At 35.3% G+C, this 24,322-nt stretch overlaps 2 protein-coding genes across 5 annotated transcripts in view; one reads left to right on the top strand and one right to left on the bottom strand.

Moving 5' to 3' along the window:
* Positions 1 to 24,322, bottom strand: part of ERGIC2 (ERGIC and golgi 2) — a 296,444-nt gene that overhangs the window by 221,334 nt on the left and 50,788 nt on the right. The window lies entirely within an intron of this gene.
* The window catches only part of LRRK2 (leucine rich repeat kinase 2), a 70,179-nt gene that overhangs the window by 27,137 nt on the left and 18,720 nt on the right, over positions 1 to 24,322 (top strand). For all 4 annotated transcript variants that reach the window (XM_049814291.1, XM_049814292.1, XM_049814293.1 and 1 more), the window contains 21 exons: positions 618 to 762; positions 1,064 to 1,203; positions 2,561 to 2,689; positions 2,775 to 2,945; positions 4,674 to 4,929; positions 5,167 to 5,355; positions 6,793 to 6,914; positions 7,706 to 7,775; positions 8,236 to 8,456; positions 8,964 to 9,214; positions 10,505 to 10,653; positions 12,490 to 12,583; positions 14,275 to 14,461; positions 14,851 to 15,032; positions 15,491 to 15,720; positions 16,739 to 16,866; positions 18,133 to 18,351; positions 20,540 to 20,741; positions 21,340 to 21,428; positions 22,293 to 22,480; positions 23,414 to 23,568. In XM_049814291.1, the coding sequence (XP_049670248.1) occupies positions 618 to 762; positions 1,064 to 1,203; positions 2,561 to 2,689; positions 2,775 to 2,945; positions 4,674 to 4,929; positions 5,167 to 5,355; positions 6,793 to 6,914; positions 7,706 to 7,775; positions 8,236 to 8,456; positions 8,964 to 9,214; positions 10,505 to 10,653; positions 12,490 to 12,583; positions 14,275 to 14,461; positions 14,851 to 15,032; positions 15,491 to 15,720; positions 16,739 to 16,866; positions 18,133 to 18,351; positions 20,540 to 20,741; positions 21,340 to 21,428; positions 22,293 to 22,480; positions 23,414 to 23,568 (3,517 nt within the window). The remainder of the gene's footprint in view (positions 1 to 617; positions 763 to 1,063; positions 1,204 to 2,560; positions 2,690 to 2,774; positions 2,946 to 4,673; positions 4,930 to 5,166; positions 5,356 to 6,792; positions 6,915 to 7,705; positions 7,776 to 8,235; positions 8,457 to 8,963; positions 9,215 to 10,504; positions 10,654 to 12,489; positions 12,584 to 14,274; positions 14,462 to 14,850; positions 15,033 to 15,490; positions 15,721 to 16,738; positions 16,867 to 18,132; positions 18,352 to 20,539; positions 20,742 to 21,339; positions 21,429 to 22,292; positions 22,481 to 23,413; positions 23,569 to 24,322) is intronic.

Below are 24,322 nucleotides of genomic sequence, written 5' to 3'. Positions count from 1 at the left end.
AGGCCTCATCTAGGTTTACTTCATCTAAAAGTGGGAGAAAATTGGGAAAAATAATCACAAATAACCTATTGAATTGCTATATAACTAAACCCAAAACTTTTCAAATCAACATGGGGTGTTGTGTTGCTTCATATCTTTTTCTTTTCATGTTTTTTTCAATTGCCACCATGTTTATCACTTGTGCCGGTTCTGAAAGAACCCCATTTTTGTTCCTTTTTAACCACAAAGGAAGTACTTTTTCTCACTCTCCTTATCCTAGCAAAATGGTGTGAACTTGTAAATGGTTGTACTGCAACTTTGAGGAAAAAAAGTCCCACTTTTCATTAGAAAACTAGCTGCTAGGGAATATTTTCAGAATCAAAGGTAAAAATCTGGGGATTTAAACTTATGACTGATTTAACTTAAACTGATTTAAATCATCTTAAACTGATGGTTGAAATAGAAACCTTTTTGAAATTGTGATTATTGTTATTTATTGTCACATCAGCTGTAATTTCACATACTTTAAGAACAACAGTCGCTTGTTCTTAAAGAACAACTTTAAGAACAAGCAACTTTTCTGTTGCCATTGTAAGCAGAACAAACTTGATCTGATTTTATGTTCGTTTCTTTATTAGTTTATTGGAAATCCTAGCGTTCAGAAGTGTGGATTAAAACTACTTGCTTCTGTAGCTGAGTGCACTGGTGCACTAGAAATTTTAACCCAGCAAGGAGCTACTGACACTGTGCTTCACACCCTACAAATGTATCCAGACGAACAAGGTAGGGAAGGTGTTCTGTTAGTAGAATGTGAATGACGTAATAGGAGGGGCTGATTAACCATAGAAGCTGTAACCTATCTATTACACTCTTTAGTACTGGATGTGATGTAGGTTACATGGCAAGAAAAGGCTGTAGTACTGCATAGTCCTCAGGTTCATCCACTTTGTAGTTATGCCTGGCCCTGTAGGAGCTTATGCAAATAACTTTCTGGAATATTAGTAATATAACACTATGTAGGTCATGGGTTTATTCTACTCAGAATGTCTGAATAATCAACATTATTAATCTTTTTTTATTCTAGACATACAGTGTTTGGGTTTGAGTCTTCTACACTCTTTGATTACAAGAAAAAGTTTGTGTATTGCAACTATGCATGTCCTATCAACAGTTCTGGTTTCTGCTCTGCGACGATTTAAAGAGGTCACTGAAATCCAGATGCATGTATGTGTTATTTCTGTGTCCAAAGATGAAAGTGAAAGGCATAACCTTAGAAAATTATTTTAATGTAGCTATATTTGAAGTATAATTACTTATTTACTTCATTTTGATTTTATTGCAATGACTAGATTAGTATAAGCCTTTATAATTAAACCAATATGTTTGCCATAGAGATGGTTTTCTTTCAGGCATATATTCAATCCAGAATATGTAAGTGTAGATTTAGGTGTTCATCTAAGATTTCTGAGATCTGCAAACTAGAACAAATTTCTTAGTCATGGTCCATCATTCAGTCAATCTACAACCATTTAATGAAGTAACCTTTATTATAGTATTGATTGCCCTTCTTTTAAAAGTAATAGAAAATAATTTAGTTCCCAGCCCTGTCACCAGCAATAAGCTTAGCATAGGATTGCTGTATTTAAGAAGTGTATTACTGGAATACTGTGTCAGACTTTGGATCATCTTCTGAATATGGAAGGAGAGTTCTCCTCTGTCTGCAAACACATGTTCAGTCCTCCTTGTGTGAAAGTTCCATTTCCTCTGCTTCAGAAGAAGCTTTCCTTGTTTGTTGCCAGTTTTATCTTTCTAGCATAATGGAGATTGCCTGTGAGATCAGCTTCCTGTGAGAGTTTCTGTAATTCTGTTTTGGATCAATATGAAAATATCACAAGCACAGCCTCCCTTCTTTACTGCTGGTTTTCACCCAACGCTTCCAAAGTTAGCTTAGCAGCCATTGTAGAGAGAAATCAAAATAATGTGGTGGAATAAGGAAGTTGCCTGAAGTGATTTAGTCTCAATTAGGCTTGGACAGAGTCTGTAATTTAGCCACTTCACCCTTCTAGGTGAACTTTACTTGCAGAATCATGGGATAATTTTGTATTTGTTTTTAGTTTTTAGGTACACCTGTTAAGTTTTTCATTTAGCCTGTGTATTTTTTTCAAATTCAAGGATTACAGAGCAACACATTGGGACAGGGGCTGCACCTTCATCTCATATCCTTAGAAGGAGATTGTTTCGTCTGTACATTTTCAGGAAATCATGAGTACATTCGTCAGTGCCAGGCAGGATGTTGTCAGATATTATGGTGCATAATTTGGCTTTTCAAAATGTCAGTTAATATCTGTTTAAGTGGGTCAGCTAAACAAGCATGAAACTACAGCTATATAAACACAAAGACATCAGGTGTTTCTGCCTTCTCTCCTGATCTTCTCCAATTTGTGAATTATTGTATATTTAAAAGCGAGAAAAAAATTAAAGCACATATCTTTTGGTTGAAATTTGATTTTCTTGCACAACCTGTTTTAAAATGACACTTTTTAACGCTGTACTTATTTCAGTCTTCTCATTGTGTTCTTAGGGATTTCATACAATCTTGTCAATTCTTGATTTATCACCTTGTTTTGCAAAGCTGCTGGTACATGAATCATTTGACACAGTCATTTTCCACCAGATGTCTATGTGTTTCACTGACCAGCGAGATCGACAGGTATCTTCTGCCTTTTGACAGCTCCACAACTGAAGATTTTGGTGCTTTTTTTGTTCTAACTTTGATTGTTTCTCTTCCCATTTAGTTTCAAAGCCTGTGTTGTAAATGTTTTGCTAAAATAGCTGAAAATGATGATATAAAAAATATGATGCTGGAAAAAGCATGTATTGAGTACAATAGTGTTATGGCTGAATGTTTACTTCTACTGGGAGCTGATATTAATAAGAAGACAAAGACAAACTCCTTAATCTATCAGGTAATATATGGAAATATATATATAGTTTTATTGCTTTAAAATTTGTGCTTTCTCTTTTCATGGAAACATATATTTGGCAGAACACAGCAGCAATGCCCAGTACAATCTAACTGTGACCTGAGTGGTGTTAACCAGTGCTACTTATGGTGACTTCAGGCTCAGTCTGATGTTCATTGAAACACCCTTCACTTTACTGAAGCTCATAGGGTCACTGTCAGCTAGAATGTGCCCACGCTGCCAGTTCAGTTCTGATGCAAGTTCACTTTAAAGTCCATGCTTTCTGATTGTTTGTCCTGTTCACATGCAAACCTGGGTTCAATCAAGTACTGACTTAGCCTTAGCTTTGGAGACTTTTTGAGAAAGAAGACTAAAGGTCAAGCTTTGCAAACACCCAGTCATTTTTTCAGAACTAATCAGACACAGATGGCATCAACCCCATTAGAGCCCAATCCATGAACTGATACTCCAAATTCAGCTCTTTCCAAGCTCTGTAAGGCCAAAATAAGGATGGACCAGCAGGCACCACTGTGCATGCATAGGTTTCAGTGTGCTTAGTCCCACTGTCTTCTAGACCTGCAGAGAAGACTTTGCCCAAAATGCCTGCCCTGGAACAGTGGGGTTTTTTTACTTTGTGTTGTAATTAAAGATAGATATACTCATCACTTTTTGTGCTGATTTAACTGTTCTGGTTAGAGTTCTGACTTTTTATCAACACAGCTACAATAATACAACATCTTGGAATGCTTGCAGTCACACTAGCTGCAAAGAGCTTTATCCAGACAGTGGCCACATCCAGAGCATCAACTATTTGAAATACGTTGGTGTCTCAAATAGGACCATAGACAAACATCCCATCTGGATTCAGCAATACCAACAGAGAGGCCGTTCCCACCTGCTTGTAAGACGTCCTTGCTAAATGTGACTGCCTTTAAAATTTTTTTTGAGAAATGCTGTGTATGAGCACTTCTTGATTTTGCTTCAGTGTCAAATTTTTAAACAGTCTGAGATAACCCTACCAGTACTGCGTGAAATGAATTTGGAAGTGTTCACTCCTGCTGGCAGAGCTGGCTGGGTGATAAAGCATAGCTGGGTTTGAAACCAACCATCCATCCATGGAGTCTTAGGTAGGCAAATCACTGTTAGTGAACCACAGTGGAAATATTGAAGTAACTGGAAGTATTTCTAAAAAATAATTGTAATATTCACAATCAACGTTGCTCTGTGTAGCAATGCAGGCTGAGAGATTGGAAGGAGTAAAGCTGACTGAAGTCAGTGGACCTGAGCTCCCTGGCACTGGGCAAGGCTTGACGAGTCTCACCATTGTTGCTTGTTCATCTGATATCCAGATGACATGGCAAAATAACCCCTAAGTGTCTTTTTTTCCACTGAACAGATAAATAAATGGAGTTGCCATAGACCACATGCAATAACCAAACTACATAAATTACCATTCATTTTTGCCTGGATATTTTGTGCACTCATGGCAGAAATCACAATTATAGAATTCAAGCATTTGTTATATTTTGGGCAAAGACTTCAGGAAAATGGGAGCTGGTACTCAGATGCCTTAGGCATCCATATGCTCTGAAGGGTAAGAATTGTGTAGTTGAGAAAGGGACATGATCCTAAAAATACAATGACTCTGAAATTGAGACAAGTCTCTTAATGCAGTCTGAGCTGTTGTTTGAGTGTCTCACGTAAGTTTTTGTAATTGCTTTTCTCTATTAGGTTTGTGAGAAAGGAAATAATCCTAAATTGGTGGAATTGCTATTAGCCAACGGTGCTAGAGAGCAGGATGTTCGAAGTGCTTTAGCCATCAGTATAAAGAGAGGAGACAGCCAAATCATCAGCTTGCTCTTAAAGAGGCTTAGCCTTGATGTCGCCAACAGCAGTATATGTCTTGGAGGATTTTGTATTGGGAGACTAGAACCTTCCTGGCTCATTCCTTTGTTCCCAGATAAACTTACTCCATTAAGAAAACAAAGTGAGTATATATAGAATTTGCTATACAGAATGTGTTAATATCTCTTGATGGTACTATATAAGTGTTTTAAAGTGTTCTAGATTAAGACCTTCAGTTGAGTATCTCCTCATAGCATTCAGCTGGTTATAGAAAGACTGCCAAACCTTGAAAATACATCAAGTTATTTCTGTTAATTTTTCTAAAGCTATTTGGATTTCTTGGAGAATATGCTATCTTTTCGGTTTCTTATACATACAGATGCAGGTTCTGCACTGGCAAGAATGGTGCTTAAATTCCAGATGAAGAATATTTCAGAGGATAGATCAAGAGCCTCCTCTGATCTAAACTTCTCTGAAGACGGAGTGGATAAAAACTATGATTGGAATTTCATTTCTGACCCATTAGTGGACAGTGTTTTTCCTTTCAGTGATGATATTGATAGTGAAGGTAATTGTTTGTCTTTTCTTTTTTTCTTTTTATAATCCCAATCTAGTGTGCCAGGGCTAGACCATAGCCATAATTCAGTTGTTTATTTGTATTTGAGATAAAACACTTCCCACAAAAAAAAATAGTTTTATCTAAAATTTTGTTTGTGGTAACATTGGAAAGTAGTTTATGATGGGCAAGTATGTGCTTTATTTACAAAATTAGGACCTTTATCCACTTAAAATTAGTTCTTCATGCATTCAAGTTTGTTGTAGAGAGAAAGAGTGGGATTCATCCAACCAATTTTAGATACTGACTGTTTTTATGTCTGTTTATGAGCTATTCTCACATGCTGCCTTTATAGCAAAAAGCAAGTCCTTCAAGAGCACAATTTGTCTCATCGTGAAGTCAGGTGTATTGTGATCTAGAAATCCCTATTCTCTGGGTTGTCTGTAAATAAAGTGCGCACAACTAAGTCTGGTATAGAGGACTATATTGTTAACAGATAAAGCTATCCCAAAGATATTTAATTGATCAGAATATGTAAATTGACAAGTCTGTGTTCAGTCCAACATCATTCTTGGTAGCCATGTCAGGAAATCTGAATGCCTTTAACTTATAAAAAAACAGCATTTCTGTCTACAATTTCAATAACTTAATACTAAGAGTAAGTGGCCTTGATTTTCAACATACTTTTTGTTTGTTCAAATGTCACTGTTGTTTTAGAACTGTTGGATACTTAAAATCATCACAGATGAAGAATTTGAATTCTGGAATCAGAGAATCCTAAATAATTTTTTTTGTTCTGTTTTGGTCTTTTCCTTTACATCATTCAACACCATTTTTCATTTCTGTAGGACTCTAGCACAGGCGTATAATACTGATGGGTACTATTTGTTGTCCCACATAGAAAAGTTATTAAGTTATATATAAATTATGGTAAAAAAATACAGGTTTTGCTAACAGGAGTGATTTTAGGAGTTTTAAAAGTAGCTTTGAGAAGAGGAACACTAAATGGGTCCAGATAATCCTAAATCACCAATGTCATTTGATGTTTCATTCTCAATAAATGTGAGACTGCAAGTTTATCTATTAAAATAAAACATTTTTCTATTTGAAAAACTTATTTACACTGCAGTAGCACAAAGATGTGTTAAGAAACATGTATAGTTAATGCCAACCCACTGGAAATTTTAAATGATAAATCATCAATGTAACAAGCTGCAGGTCGTATTTGGAGCATGTTAGGTTAGTATGGCCCATGTACTCTAAAACATGTGGACAACATTCTTGGCCTATTTCACACACAGTTAACAGGTGAGATCCTGCCAATATTGATGCTTTTGAAATGTATCTCTCCTTTGTATGTCAGCATCTATATTACAGGAGTATTCTGAGCCTCATCTTTAAATACATTTTCTTACTTATTTGTCCTCCTGTGTTACTGCTTTGTACTAGGAAGTGAAGGTTCACTTTTTACAAAAAAGAAGTCCAATTCCATTGCAGTTGCTGACTTATATTGTAGGGAAATGACATTTCAAAGAGATTCTCCTACTTTGCCGCGACATTCCTATTCTGTGGTAAGTCAGATCCTTATCATTGCAGGCTTCTTATAAGTCCATCTGTGTTGCCTACAGCAAAATTGTTGATAATCAAGTGTTAGGAAAGGTCATGTAACCATATAGACTTTTGTCTCACTGTTGCCATTTAATATTTCCTTCTATTGCTGTGCAATTACTGTGCTCCAGATCACTGCACAGATGAGAGTTTATTTCAGAAAAAACTTACGATCAATAAAAAGTACACGTTCTTGTGAATTGTTCAAATTTCCGGTCTGATGTTCAAATGCAGATACAGAAACTGTGGGCCTATTCACAAAGACTTAACTACCCCTTAGTGAAGCTAATCTTCAGAGTGCTACTGCAATCAATGAAGAGAGACTGATTCCATAAGAAGACATGAGAGGACAAATTGGTGGAATCAAAGTCAGGTTCCTTTGAAAGAAGCTCGTCTCTTTCCATTGACTGTAAAGGAAAACTGGAGAGACTGGCTTCCCTAGAGAAAGTTATTTTTTGTAATATCCTGCTCCATCCTATCACCCCACCCTAGTGAAAGTCATTTTAGGTTGCCAAAAAATGCACTGCTTCCATTGCACTTTAAATCCACTGTTCTTTCATATTGCGTGGATCAGTAAGTTTTATAAAGATGTGACCTATTGTTATTTTTAGTTGAAATGTACAGTTTCTTTGTGTTCCCCCTGGAAGTTCTGATAAAAAGAAACCACAATAAAAAGAAATTATCGGAATTCAGATAATTTCAGATATCTGCATATGTCCATAAATGTTTTTTGTTCGGTTCTGGGATTTTCCAGGGACCTGACTCAGATTATGAACCATTAATGAAACAAAGAAGAAAATTCTTACCTTCAGATGAATCCCCCAGTAAGTAAACTACAATTTAACATATATAACAGATTTTTCATCCTTAATGCTTTCACAAGCATAGCATGCAAAGATTTTAGTTAGATTATACATTAGTTTACAAAGAGGAGGATAAATTTTGGAAATACTACAGTGGAGTACAAATAATGCATATACAGGGAATTTATTTTTTCCCGGGCTTCACAAATATTTTATGTAGAATTAAATAGGCAATGAAATTTCATGAACGCCCTTATTAGCTTTCGAAAGCTACTTCTGTTGTGCAGTGCATAAGTGTCCATATCTTCCCTGCAGTCTTATAAATTTGTCTCTTAATAGAAGTCTTCGTGGATTTGGTTCTTAACCAATATCCAAACATTCACTGTCTTCTGCATCTTTACATCCCAAGTTGATTGATCTTAATTTTAATTATGTGATAAATTAAATCATGCTGGTTTTCCCATGTTTTTTGTTTTAATAGAAGGCATCTCAAAATTTTCACCACATATAAGACCATCAGACAGTCTTTCTTCATTGGTCTCAGAGAAAGAATATATTAAATCACTAGATCTTTCATCAAATGAGCTGGAGAACATTGATGCCATCAGCCAGAATAGCTGCTTAACTAGTCATCTGGAACATCTTGAGAAACTGGAGCTCCACCAAAATGCTCTTACAAACATTCCAGAACAACTGTGTGAAGTAATTCTGCATAATTTTATGTAATAAAAGTTGAGATTAAATAAATTGTTTGTCTCTAACAAGGTACCCATAACAATGCTACTCATGAATATGGGTGTGTATTTTTGCATGCTTCATACATTCACTCAATTTTCATTCACTGGATTTATGTTCAGCTAGAAATAAAAGTATTTTCATGGAACTGTTTCAAGTCATTTACTGCAGAGAACTGCTTTAGGACATGTTATATTGAGTAACATAATAATGTAAATGAAACCGAGAACTGCAGGCAATTCTTATCTGTTAAATTTTATGAAACTGAGCTAATTAATTTTGAAAATGCTTTCTATTTTATTCTGTAATAGAAATGTTATGGGTTACATTGGTATGATTGCTATTTCCTGCTATTTTTCCTAGTGAGAGAAATATAAGTAAATTAATAAATTTTATAAAATATAACTCAATTTAAAACCTATAAATTCATATTTTCATTTAACTTTTTAAAAACAAATTATCCTTTTCTTTCAGAACTTGAAATGCTTGACTTACTTGGATTTGCACAGTAACCGATTCACTTCTTTTCCAACTTACTTACTGAAAATGAATTGTATTGCAAATCTTGATATCTCTCGAAATGACATTGGACCTTCCTTTGCTTTGGATCCATACCTCAGATGTCCAACTCTAAAGCAACTTAATCTCTCATACAATCAGTTGGTGTGCACTCCTGAATTTCTTACAAATGTTGCTGAAAATCTGGAACAGCTATTGCTAGAAGGGTGAGTAGCATTAGTGAATGGACTGTAGCATAGCAAACATAACAGAAAGTAGTATATTTGTCATCCAGAACGATGACTGTTATAGCATGGAAAGGATTGTTTAGACAGCAGTGGAACACTGACATTATCTTCCAAATGTGTAACTTACTACAATTTTCAGTGTTGTGTTAAAAAGTACATGAGAATATCTTTGGGCCTTGATAGAATCTAATAGCATTGCAGTTTCAGTAACATACTAAAAATGTTGTAGTTCAGCATTTTTCTACTGCCATACTATTCATCCACAGCACTGTTTGTGTTGTCTAACATAATCAACTAGGTTTTCTGTATACAGAATACAGTTTCCAATGTATTTCATATTCACCAAAGGTTTTTTGGAATTATGAGTGACAGAACTGCATTTATTGGTATGGATATATTTTAAATGACAGAAGCAGAGAAAATATGTATTTTTTTGTTTACCAGCACTTTTTATCATATTTGTTAGTGAGTGTGATAATTCATACCTATACGGATTTCTTAAGAATGCTATTATTGATAGCTCTGTAAACTGCAGATACTGTCTCATTCATCTCCCATAATTTATTCTAAATGAGATGGTGACATTTTTTAGACAGAAGTTCACACAGAAGAAAGATAGCACCATATGTTACTAAAGCAAGCAGTATTAAACATGGGTCAAATTTACAAAAGCAATATTTTAAATTCAAAATCCTGTAGCATTTCTTCATTAGGTTTGTTTTGAACTTTATTAGCAATATTACCCTTCAAAACAGTGCTGCATGGTTTGTTTATCTCTGGATTTTCAAGATCTTTGTATCTTTCTCTTTCTGGTGTTCTTCTTCCCAGAATACATTGTTTGTAACAATATATACTCATCCTGAATTGTATCCGCTATATGGAATTCCATTCTTTTTTTAGATTGATAGTCATTCTGTGATTATAATCCTCCAAACGCATATCTTTAGTAAACAGAACTACTCACAAATGCAACAGTCCTCTTTGTGTGAGATTGAGCTGCAGGACGTAATCAGGAAATGACACCTTGTAGTACATTCTGACATTTGCTCTCCAAATTAATTAAAACAATCTTAATGTCAGTCATGTTATTGCATGTTGCCACATGTACCAGTGTTTTTGCTGACTGGTCAGTCTCTATATAGATAAAAATCTTATTTTTGGTTTACCAGTGTAAGGATAGCATTGCCAGATCAATACTCTTTACTTTAACTGTTTAGCTAATAGTTTCTGAATAAAAAACGGATATTTTTTTTCTTCGTGTTATCATAGAAACAAAATTTCATGCTTATGTTCACCTATATGCTTGAAAGAACTGAAAATTTTAAACATTAGTAAGAACAATATTTCATCCCTTGCTGAGAATGTCTTCATGGGCTGTACAAAACTGGAGCAGTTCAATGCCAGGATGAATGCTCTTGGTAAGTATCTGTGAAAATAGGATTCACCGTCTAGAAAACATTCCAAGTAACAAAATTCCTCAGCCACCAGCATTTGGAGTCTTGGGAGAATAGAAAAGGAGAATACCACATTTGCTTGTCCTTGTTTATACAGTTCCCTAAACATCAGCTTTTGATCAGTGTTAGAAAGCCATATACTTCCAGTGGGGCTTGGTGGACACTTGATCTGACTCAGAGTAACTCATCTTGTTTTTACATTTGTAATGGATGCTGTAAAAATGGTTGAGTGTACTCAAGATCGTACATATTGTTGGGGAAAGTTCAGAGGAAAGGCAGAGGAAATTGTTCAAAGTTAGCTTGCAAATCTAGTACTAATACAGCTTTAATACTGTACTGAAATACATACAATACAAGCGTCCTGGCTTGTATCAGAAATAGTGTGGGCAGCAGGACTAGAGAAATGTTTGTCCCCCTGTACTCAGCACTGCTGAGGCTGCACATCGAATACTGTGTTCAGCTTTGGGCCCCTCACTACAAGAAAGACACTGAGGTGCTTGAGCATGTCCAAAGAAGGGCAGCAAAGCTGGTGAAGGGTCTGGAGCCACAAGTCTTATGAGGAGTGGCTGAGGGAACTGGGATTGTATAGTCTGAAGAAAAGAAGGCTGAGGGGAGACTTTATCGCTCTCTACAACTACCTGAAAGGAGGTTGTAGTGAGGTGGGAGTCGGTCCCTTCTCGCAAGAAACAAGTGATAGGACAAGAGGAAATGGCCTCAAGTTGCACCAGGGGAGGTTTAGATTGGATATTAGGAAAAAAATTTTCACTGAAAGGGTTGTCAAGCATTGGAACAGGCTGCCCAGGGAAGTGGTTGAGTCACCATCTCTGGAGGTATTTAAAAAATGTGTAGATGTGGCGCTTAGGGACATGGTTTAGTGGTGGACTTGGCAGTGTTAGGTTTATGGTTGGACTTGATGATCTTAAAGGTTTCCAACCTAAATGATTCTATGATTCTAAGTATTACCACTATATCCAGTGTTGTCTTCTGAATAAGACAGAATGTTTGGTTCACTTGCCTGAATGCAGGTGCCATTTGAGATGCCCTGAAGTATTGCACTTGGCTTACAGCTTCTGGTCCAGAAAAAGCAGGTCTTCCATAGTTCCTGTGTTGTATCTCTAAGCCATGTGCAGATGGCTTAGGTACCACAGGGCAGATCACCTTCAGTAGAACCCAGTGTTTAAGCAATTAAATTGAGAATGGGTTTCAGTGGCTTAGCATACTTTATGCAAAGGTGTCAAAATTAATTTGACTATGAAAAATACAACTTACATAAATGAGTTTTTAATGATTCTGCAGGAGTTCATAAGTTACTGTCAGAATTTATTTCTGTCTTCAAGACATAAAATCTTCCGTTTTGAAATTATTGTCACAGTATTTCAGAAGGTAGCTCTTATGCCTGCATTAAACATAGCTGAACCATTAGAGTCATTTTTATATGCATAAGTCCCACCACTCACTGGGTGAATTATGGGAATGTTACGTATACTGGCAATACAGTAAAGTGCAAGTAAGATTATTGCAGTGTTTAGTGCCAATATGAGATGAAGTATGATAGTATGTAATGTGATAAAAGCCAATACATTAACTCAGTTCTAAACTTCTTTCATTTTGGGAGTTTAGTTTTAAATAAGCTTTAAAAAAAAGATTCAGATTCTGCCTTTGGTAGCTTGTACAAAGACCTGTGTATAGAAGATGGTAGACTGACTTTTTAGTCTGTCTTTGATTTTAGAAAATTCCAGTCTTAAAAATAATATGAACAGTTCTGAAAAGTAATAGGATTAACCTCTTTTTCTGCTCTAGAAATAATACCTGACTTGTCATCCAGCATAACAAGCTTAAAATTGTCCCAAAATCATTTTATTAATGTTCCAGAAGCAGTTCTTCTTCTACCACAGTAAGTTACTATTTTATTCATTGAAGTTAATGACAAGTTCTTGATGAAGAAAATCTGATGGCAAGACCTTTGTTAAGCAAAAAGTTCTGCATGTTTTACTGATTTTCAGGAAATATTCTAACAGATTAAATCCAAAATGTAGTAGCTTTTAACTGAAGACAAATCAGTCATGTTTTCTTCATTGTTTTGAGAAATTCTATTCCTCAGATTCAAATCATTGTTATTGAGAATATATTGCTTGACTGCTGAAGCTGACAGTTCTTGCTGAGACCAGAATAATTTTATTATTTTCTTGAAACCAACCGTAAAAAGATACTGGCAATTTTTTCCTTTTCAAGAAGTTCTGCAGACTTTTGCACAAGGCTACTGAGATTAGTTTTTCACTTCCCAAATATCACAAGATATTTATTCTCAAAGAATGACACTTCCTCTAGATAGAATTGTGATAAAGATGCATGTGACATTTAAATAAATGCCATACCTTCAAAACAGTACTCGTGTGAAAATCAGACTTTTTTTTTATAGAAGTTACTGACCTTAACAGGTCACTAGAATCAGATTGTGGAAGGAGTGCTTGGAAGGGATGATCAGATCAGTTATCTGATAGATGTGGATAGATGTGAGTGCTGATGGCACTATGGGGAGGGCAGACCCACAGATTTGTGAACTTACATTAATCAAATTTACATAGAGCATGTCTTTATTAACACGATATTACACTGTTTCAGCATGCTAACATTTCTATTCACAGCAGCAATTTTAATGGATATGTTGAAAAAGGTGCAGCTTTCAGGTTCTACATCTCCCAGCCCAGACAATAAGGAGTTGCATGGATTTTTTGCATGCTTCATTTTCCACAGTACATAAACAGCATATTTGTCCAACAGATGACTTATGGGAATGAAATGTTCTTTTATGTAGTTCTTAAATACATGTGTAGTTGAACTATGTAATTTATGCATATACATGTATTTACAAACATATATTCATAGAAACATTCTAATAAGTGAGGTAGCCATAGCATCTGGTGTTAGTTTCCTAAGTTAGGAGCAAGAAAGAGAGCAGTTTGGATCACCTAGTGGGGCTCCATAGTTTATAAGTGGAATCTTGGGTTCTAGAAAGTTGATAATACCAGGAAGTTCCCCATTGCTTTTTTTTTTTTAATTTGAGATTTATAAAAAAGCACATGAAAATACGTATTAGTATTATGTTAGTTGTGCACTACAGGAATGTGAACCATGTTTATCTGTGTCTTCTACTAATCTGAACAGAGCCATGCGTGTCTGCAAATTGTATAAAGAAGGAAGTGGACTATTATCCCAATATGTACACTTATTTAAAGTGACTCTTTAATTTACTATCTGAAACTTATACACAAAGTATAGTGTGGATGTTTATTTTCATTACCAGGCAATTTCATTCACAAATACATTGAAAGAATATTATACTGAATCAATCATATTTATTTTCTTATAATTTTTTCTGAGGTAATGAAGACCTACTTATAATATCATCTTACTTTTGCTTATAGTAGTAATTCTCTATCTTCTATGTACATTGCTGTCAGAAAACTGTCTGTTCTGATATCTAATCTATTTGTTTATTTATTAAAAATTAATACAGTTCCAGTTAGTCTCAGGTTTATTTTTTTCATTTGCTAACTTCTTTTTTTTTTAATTTCATGTTTTTAGTTTGCGATCAGTAGATTTAAGCCAAAACAAGATCATAAGCCTGCCTGGACCAATGCACTGGAAATCATTAAACTTAAGGGAGCTGTTATTTAATTATAATCAAATAGACGTCTTGGACTTAAGTGAAAAGGCATGTGCATGGTCTAGGCTAGAAAAGCTACACCTGTCCCACAACAAGTTAAAGGAGGTAAAGTGTAAGATTCTACTTAAAGAAAATTAAATCATTTTTCAATTTAATGAAGTTTTTCAATGTTCATTTGATTTTCATATCACTTCTCATAAAATTGTAAATTCTATTAATGAAATGATATGTTAGTGCAAATAGTGCTTCCTGTGAATGAAAATCACCATATTCTATTAAGCTTTTCTGTCTGGAATGTGTTATATAATCAGTTTGTATAATTATTTCATTATGAGGTCCTTTGTCTATTAGTGTGGAATATTAGGCCTGTTTACTAAAAAAAGTTAAACTACAGTGGTAAAAATAATACCTAGTTTTGCTAAACATTAATGTATTCATGCTCATACTTTTTTTTTTTTAACATTTAATTGCCCATTAAATGTTCTTTTACTTAGATTCCTCCTCAGATTGGCTTCCTAGAGAATTTGACTTCTCTGGATGTAAGTCATAATCCCGATTTGAGATTCTTTCCAGATGAAATGGGAAGACTGTCCAAAATCTGGGATCTTCCTTTGGAAGGACTCCATCTTAATTTAGACTTCAAACATGTGGGATTCAAAGCCAGAGACATTATCAGGTTTGTTGCCCTATTGTTCTTGAATATTCTTGTTTTGCTTTCTCGGGATATGCAGTAAACATTAAGAAAAGAACATATCCTTTTGAAAAGACATGCTGGTTTGTCATATGAATTCCAGCATGCTACTCTACGAAAGGTATCATATATCAACGCACACATAAAATAGATTATAGTGATTTAGACTATAATAGTATTAGTTCTTGAATTTGGTGCTTCTATAAACCATGCAATAAGTGGTACTTACCAGTTATTTCTAATATGTTTCTGTTTTATTTACAAAATAAAGAGACACATTCTGAATTAAGCTTTAACTTTCACGTCAGAAATTAGAATAGACTTAAAATCCCAGTAACGTCAAACAGATACTGAAAATTTGAAGAAAATGGTATGGTCTTGTGTTCTGTTGATATTTTCTTTATTATACACTTCTATGAGTTCTGCAAACTTTTTTATGCCAGATTTCTTCAACAACGACTGAAGAAGGCTGTACCTTATAACAGAATGAAGCTCATGATTGTTGGAAACACTGGCAGTGGGAAAACCACCCTGCTACAACAACTAATGAAGTGCAAACGAACAGAATTGGGCTCTCCAAAAGCTACAGTAGGCATTGATGTAAAAGACTGGATCATTCAAGGGAAAGGCAAAATGAAGAAAGAGCTTATATTAAATGTGTGGGATTTTGGAGGTATTTCAAGAGCTTATTGTCCTTTACTATTTTCTTTTCTAACTGCATTACTTAGAGTCAGCCTGTGAAATTTTGAATTCTGGACAGTAGAATCATGCAAGTTTACACCAAAAGTCAAGTAACCACTTCTATATTAGTGAATTCTGTAAATTGGCAGATAATATCTCAAATTTAATATAAGGCCTCAGGAATTTCTCATCACCAAATGTGGTCTGACCACTCGTTTCAACCATAGCACTCTAGAACTGTCATTTCAGAATAGTAAGAAACTGCTTGTAATCAGTCACCAGAAGAATCATCTTCCACTCAACTGTTTCTCCCTTTTATAGTCTGAGTCTCTCTAGGCTCTACAGTCTCACCTTTTGTAATGTCACAGAAGACAAAGCACTTAGGGGGCATCTTTAAACTTTGGACTTTGGAAAACTTTCTAAGTTTGGGGGACTCCAGAAGCACTTCTAAAATTCAGGGGTATTTTAGGCTATAGAAAAGTTATTTTTAAACATTGGTCCGCAATCATTTAAATACAGTCTGTATCACAATGGATAAGCACAGAAGAGCAGAATTAAAGCTGAATGTCCAGCTTCCATTGTGATTTTAAGTGCTTAATCATGCGAACGTAGGAATCTTATTTTGAAGTTGCTGAAAGGATAGGAGAAAGGGAGGGAAGAAGAAAGGAAGGGAAGGAAGGAGTGAGGGAGAAATACTGGAGTTTTAAAAGAATCATGACCTTTCAAGTTGTCTTTGCAGCAACGATGTTTATCTAGTTGTTAAATCTTACACTTCTTGATTTAAAACTAGCTTACATACTTCAATATTACACTTCAGTCAATGAGCTACCACAGAGTACCTACCTAAAATTCATAGTTATTACAGGTTTCCTGTCAATTTAGACAATATTCTGTAAGCATTGATTTCATTTGTGGATTAGTGATCTGAGAATAAGTGTTCTCCTGCCTTTTTGTAATCTGAAGATATTCCACGAGGGAAGTTCTCAACAGTGGAAATTTTTTATCATTAGGACAAGAGGAATTCTACAGTACCCATCCTCATTTTATGACCCAAAGAGCTTTATATCTCGCTGTTTATGATCTTAGCAAAGGACAAGCAGAGGTGGATGCTATGAAGCCATGGCTTTTTAACATCAAGGTAATACACAATGGAATTCCACTTTCCAGGGAGCTGTTGGTGAACAGCAAATTAACCACAAATATTTTTAGACAGGGGAAGAGGAAAGAAGCTCTTCAGCAAATAAAAATAGTAAGATGAAACAAGAGCTGAAGTAATCATATATTGGATATGAAAATATTTGTAGACATACAAAGACATGATTAGCACCATTTTGTTCTTAAAATGGTCAGAGTGATTTGCAAAATAATAGTTTGTATGTTCTGGCAATATTTTTAACTTGACTGATAAAAATAAGAAATGGGTATTATTAAAGGGATGATGAGTTAAACCTGCTTTTTCTTTTATGCCATTGTAAATTCTGCGGAAATCAGAATTTGGCTAAAGTTAAACTGACTAGATGCAGGTTTGAAATCATGCTGTTAAGTGCATGCTTAGCACCCTATTGTTAATAGGGATGATTCCAGGACTATGGTAGGGAAATTGGTCTGAGAATCTGCCTATATATTTTTCTTTTGCTCTATGTGTTTTATTTTCATTTGATGGAATCACCCCATGGTGAGCATTACTTGTCTTTTCCTTTTGTATGATGGTTAGCCGTGGCTGGGCAATGCAATTACATAAAGATTTTTGTATACTGATCCTGTTTGTTAAACTCATCTTTTTCACTCTTTTCACCTTGTGCAGTGATACACGACAGAGAGTTACAGTCTCTTCAGTGTTGATGAAGAGCATTTCTGATGTGTTCTCCTTTGCTATGCAGTACTCACTGGTGTTTCATTGCTGCACTGTTCTGGTGACAACTAGCAGAGTACCCTTTGCTTTTCTATTTTGTTGGGCATTTTTAATGAAAAATACAGTTGTTCCTCTATCTTACTGACAATGACAAGTTGTCAATTAATTTGCAATTAATCTGCAAAGTATGAAATCCTGATCTATACTGCTTCCTTTTAGAAAAAGCTGATTTTTTAATATTTCTATTTGGAAATAGACTGCTCTCTGTATGTTAAAAAATGTTTCATATTTATAGGCTGATGCATTTTTACTGCCTTATCCAGTCAAGGCTATTATGTGGGATTGTAGTTTAAACTTACTCTGGATGAAGACATGACATCGTATTTCAGATTTCAAACTTATGTAAAAGAGATATATTTAAAGAGGGAGAAACAGTTGCTTTTTTCATTGTATTGATTGTTTTGACTAAATTGTTTGCATTTTGTGTGGATATAAAACAATTACATCAGCATGCACTATTGAGTTAAACAACTGTATGGATCTTAATAACAGGCTCGAGCTTCAACATCGCCCGTCATTCTTGTTGGCACTCATTTAGATGTTTCTGATGAAATGCAACGTAAGGCCTGCATGAGTAAAATTACTAGAGAGCTGTTGAATAAGCGAGGCTTCCCAGCAATCCAAGATTATCACTTTGTGAATGCTACGGAAGAATCCGATTCCATTATCAGACTTCGGAAAATCATAATAAAGGAAAGTCTTCATTTCAAGGTAAGATACCTACTGTTCGTAATGTTGAAAACATTCTAGTTTTAGTTAAGTAAATATATTTTTAAACGTTAATTAACACATGATTAAATACATTTTTAGTGTGATAGCAAACTCATTTTGCCTTCTATAAAATGTTACACACAGCAAAATAATGAAGGAAAATCACCAGGTTTGTTTTCATTTCATTTTCTGCCAAAACAAGCAACCTAGTAAAAATCTCAGCTCAGTTATGTTTTCAATCACTAGGGCCATAAATAGAATATTTAATTAAAAACAGGCCATCTTTTTCTTAGGAAGAAATGTGAACAAAAACTGGTTGTTGTTGGATGGCAACATGTAATTGCAATAATAAGTATTGCAAGATTTATGGGGACCAGAAAATAAGATTTTGTGATTTCTGAAAGTCAACTAATTCTCCATTTACTGATTTCATTTTACATAGTGTGCAACCATTTCTAGAAAGAGGAAAGTGAATTAAAGCAGGAAAAGAAGACCCCTTGGACTGAATGATCCTCCTGAACTGGAGAATCTGCACTCATAGTTCTGTTGTCTCCAAAGTCATCCCTACCACTCATTCCCTGCTATGTCTGTAGCCACAACGTGAAGCTCTAAATGTGAATCACAAGCGTGAAGAGACTAGCGCAGGCATGGAGCTTATAGAAAGACAGGATCCAATCTGTAGCAAAAAAAAATACATATTTTTATTTATTCATTTATACGATATCAATCGTGTAGTGTCAAAACATGTTAAAGAGAAAAGGTGATGTCCTGTGCTACTGAAGTCAATGGCAGAACTTCATAGACCATAGCAGAGCCCAAATTTCTTCTGAATTACTGCTTCGAAGATTTTATAGAGCAAATGCTGTATTTATGATCAGCCTCACACTAGTGGTGTTACAAAGGAGAGAAAGAGTGCGCACACCTCTTGTTTCTCAGAAACTAGCAGCTTAGCCACATCCATAATATGCCTAACTTCATTCCACAGTTCAAGGAATAGCTAACCAGTGCTAAGAGGCAATGAAGTGGCCTGTTCAGATGGAATGGATTAATTCCACCTCTCATACATCCAGTAGGCATGAATAGAGCTGGTGTTTGTAAAGGTATATGTAGCCCTATATTTCACTGTACTTCTTCAACACTCAGGAGAAGTTCTGCTTTTTGAAAACATTTCCCTCTTAGGGAACTAAAAATTGTTCCTATAACATCCACATCTCTTGTGACTATGATTTAAACTGATGTTTACACTTCTACACAAATGTAAGGTGGCCTGAAGGAAAGGAGGTAGTTTCCATAAATAATGTAGACACTGTGAAAGGAGTGTTATAAGGCACCTGCTTAGAAGTTAGGCAAAATGAGTTAAGTATTCAACATTGTCATCAAGTGCTCTGAGTCTTTGAAATTACACAAGGTACTAATAACATTTTCACAAGGTACTAATTTTTGACACATAAAAATACCACAGTGCATTGGTGTTTAACTTCTTTGAGAGGAAGATTACAAACTAAGAAGCCAATTTGGAAATGTTGGGAAAATTGTTTCCCATTTCCTCAAAAAAATTACTAGCTTAGCACCTATGGAGAATGAAGAACCTGGTCAGGAACAGGGGCAAAGCACCCAACTCTGTTTCCCCTAAGTTTCACTAGCTTGGCTAAATTTATTTCTTCCTCTCCTCTTAAGATCATCTTAAGCTGATCCTCTTGACCACTGACTATCAGCAGTGGAGACTTTTAACTGAGCTACTACCCTTTTCCCCCCAGTTTATCTAAAGACATGTCTAGAGATATTACAGATTACAAAAGGTATCTTTTTTTTTTTTATTCATTTGCCTATTGTCTTGTGTTAACCTGAGATATATGACATCATCTGTTCATATAGTGAATATTTTCCTTTTACTTCAAATCAAAGCTTCTCTTTGAAATTATGTCTTCTGAGATGACATAATTTTTTATTTTTTATTTACGTGTAATATGGAAATATGTTCTTTGAGTATTTATTAATAGAAAGATATTCATATTATAATTCTGAAATAATCTACCTTTCAGAAACCATGCTAGTCAATAAAGGAGTGTTCTTGTTCCTTCTCACTGCTACTATTGAGTGGACATACCCAGCTTACATCTTAGTTTTATTGTCTGCATTTCACATGAATAAATTAATACATTTAAGATTATTATTCCTAATTAAACAGATCAGAGATCAACCAGTGGTCGGTCAGCTAATTCCTGACAGCTACTTGGAGCTGGAGAAGAGAATTTTGCTGGAACGTAAAAATGTCCCAGTTGAATTTCCTGTGATTGATCAGAAACGTTTACTGGAACTGGTACAAGAAAGCCAGTTACAATTGGATGAAAATGAACTCCCTCATGCAATTCACTTTCTTAATGAATCAGGTAAAATATTATCTTCAATGTATGTTTGTTAGGACTTTGTTGCAAATCTGCAGCAGACAGACCTCTGTGCATTTTTATATCTTGCACAAGGTTGCCACAAAGTGTTGAGCTGAAATGCTTAAGGTTAGGTAACAGTAGTTTGATAATCCAGGTTGTTATGTCATAAAGGAATTCCATGATATAAAGGATCACTACTGTAACAATTTAATCTCTTAGCCCTCCTTGAAAACATCATACCTGCTGGTTAGATAGCACAGTTTCTGAAGAAAGATGCAATTGCTGTAATAGCTTGAATAGAACAGCGGTTAGATGAATACATGTGACAGCTTATCTCAATGCCCTACAGACTTCATAAGATTACCTAATAAACCACACAGAGCATAGCTGCTTGGCAAAAAAACAAGTCAGATTACAAATCTAACAAAACATCTGAAAATAAAGGTAAAGCTGAACAAACCGTGATTGCATTATACTCTCCTGAGATACTGACATAAATTCAATAGCTGTATTATTCAAACTGCAGTCCAGAGTGGACTGTTTACTTTGCTTAATATGGAGCTTGAGAAATGCATTGCTAATTACAATATTCTTTGCGCAGGTGTACTCCTTCATTTTCAAGACCCAGCACTACAGCTAAGAGATCTGTATTTTGTAGATCCTAAGTGGCTATGTAAAATCATGGCACAGGTTTGACTCTGATTAGTTTTTGTATCTACATTCATGGAACTTTTTTGCCTGTCTGAAACCACCGTAACTTATCAGTGATTCTTCTTCACCATTACTTTACTGTTTCATGATCTAGAATTTTCTCAGGGCCCAGATTGGTTTACCTGGCTCTTTCTGTTTCCTTTGCTTTCTAGACAACTGTCTCAGTGGTTCTACGTTCTTACACTGCAATGTCCAGTATCATTTAAATTGCATTGGACACAAGAATACATGTAGAATAGAAAAACCCCACAGATGCAAAGTAATCCTGCAATATGTTGCAATAGGTTGAGATGAAAGCTGGAACGTTTGATTAAAGTAGTAAGAATGGGGGAAGAAGGGTCATTGTGGGCTTGGTAGTGATGGCAGAGGAAAGTGAGTGATATGGATTCACATGTTGGGACGGGAGAGTAGCAGACTGACTGCTTAAGTGAAACCGTTGTTGAAATGTTGATTTAGAAACACTCAAAATTTTTTATATATACTCAGATTTTCTAACCTCTGAGGCTTTACTTCCATTCAGTGCAGGAAATAGGATGGCAGAAATGTAAGTTTGAATCTTTAAAGTTGGTGGGATTAAGAGTGAGAAAAGACCTAGAAGATCACAACACACAGTGAAAGCTACTGAAGAATGGTAGCACACAAGTGGCTTGGACAGGTTAAGTTTTTTCACTGCTGTCTTCTTGCTGGCTAGCATTATGGAAAAGTTTGGTTTCACTGTGAAATGGAGTCTTATTTTTTCCCCCTAAATAATAGGCTACCAAATATTTCAGGGAACAAAGTTTGTCAGGAAAATGCAATCTCATGATGACTGTACACCTGAAATTGTTTTACTTTTTTTGAAAGATTCTGATGGTGAAAGTGGAAGGCTTTTCTAAATATCCTAAGGGAATTGTAAAGCGTTCAGATGTGGAAAAATTCCTTTTAAAGAAGAGCAAGTTTCCCAAGATCTACATGTCACAATACTTCAAGCTTCTGGAAAAGTTTCAGATTGCTTTGCCATTAGGAGAGGATCAACTACTAATCCCAAGCAGGTAAGCAAAGAGTTAAACCCACAAATGACAGCCATAAAGATCAATCAAAATAAAAACCTCCCATCAGGCTAACTAGTTTAACTGATCATCAAAGCAATTTGGTATATGAAAGAATGATATATACTTAGTACACTACATTTTAGTAATGCTTTCAGAGACATCTTAAGCTGACCTTGTAGCAGATGAAGCTTACATCATATTAGCACGGTAGGTAAATTGAATCTATAAATGATAAAATGCTTTATGAGGATAGTATTTCTTTTACAGTTACCATGCTTTGAGACTACATCAGGAAGATTATAATTTAGCTTTACATTCCAGTATGTGCCAGCATTACAGATATTTATTGCAATATAAAAGATAACCGTGAATTTCTGTAGCCTATTTGCTTGGAGTGAGAACCACAGTCAAGTTACTCAGAGACAGTATCTCTTCCAAACAGTCTAGTTATTCAATGTGGTGACAAAAAAGTGTTATGAATTTTAATGCGGTCTTTTTGCTTTATCTGCAGCAGGTAAGACGGTTTCTCTGCCTCAGTTACAGATTTCCCTAATGTGTTTAATAATGCTTATGTTCCTTAATGGAGAGCGTGTTGCATGGTTGCATTGGTTAGAGCTTCTGCATTCTTCAAAGTCCTGGGATAGGAAGATTTTATCTGAATGCCTTACTTGCCTTTTATGTGTCTCAGGTTTTTCTCACATTTACATTCAAAATCTAATGATTGTTAGTGAGGTTCTGCTGGGTTTAAATTACAGCAGAACTCCACTTTAGCACAAGCAAGCAGAATAAGCAAATACATTATCTGTCTGCTCCCTGATCATTTGAATCATTCATTCATTAATAAATAATACATTTTACATAATAGTGTATGTCATCAGTCAGTTTGGATAAATTACATCATTAAATTACTGTCTAATATTTTTATTCTTTCAGTTTGTCTGATCACAGACCTGTTATAGAACTTCCCCACTGTGAAAATTCAGAAATTATCATCAGGCTTTATGAGATGCCATACTTTCCTATGGGATTTTGGTCCAGGCTGATCAACAGGTTGCTTGAAATATCACCTTACATGCTGTCAGGAAGAGGTACAAATCTTTATCTCCAAAAGCAATAGCGAGCATGTTTGCTTTGAATGCCAACACCTACATGTTAAAGCTCTAATCCCCAACATTGTTTTGCTTTACCTAATTTCTGGCCACTTCACAAATGTGAGAAAAAGAGCAGTGGTCGTTTTTGTAACTTAGATATATCCAGGAACAGACAGTGCCTGATCTTTACAGTGGTGTGCAAAAGAAAGTGAAGGTTGCAAGCCAGCTATTTCTCTTTCACATGCTAGAGATGGAGGAAATCCTTATATTTATGCAACATTGCCGTTTGCTTTTACAAAGAATACAGGAAAGGATGTGTCTTCCAGAAAGAAATACAAACTGCTTTTCTTCAGGTTCATTGATTCTCCCTTTATGAAAGTCTAAAAACTTTGCTTTTATCAGAAGGGCAGGGGGAGGGTGTTGTCTAATTTTTTTTCCAATAATCTGTGCTTTGACATGAGATCTGTCTGCTCAACTTTGCAATTTCATTTATCTTTGGGTTTTTAATGTGTGATTTATCAATACTGGTGACGAGTAAAGTATGAAAAATATGCATTGCTAATGGTCTACAACTATGATTTAGAACTGCCTGCTCTTCTGGCATTCAGTTTTCCCCTGAGCATAGAATTCCAGTCACATCTTGCTATTTCATGAGTGTATGATAGTGGAAAAGATCAAATCGCTGACTTTTTTTCATATGTTGCCTAAGATATTCTGTGTTTTAACTTGAATGTACCTATGCATTTCTGTA

This window comes from Accipiter gentilis, chromosome 11 (assembly GCF_929443795.1).
Source record: "Accipiter gentilis chromosome 11, bAccGen1.1, whole genome shotgun sequence".
Lineage (NCBI taxonomy): Eukaryota > Metazoa > Chordata > Aves > Accipitriformes > Accipitridae > Astur > Astur gentilis.
The sequence above is the reverse complement of the archived record's forward strand: the minus strand, read 5'-3'. Positions and strand labels throughout refer to the sequence as shown.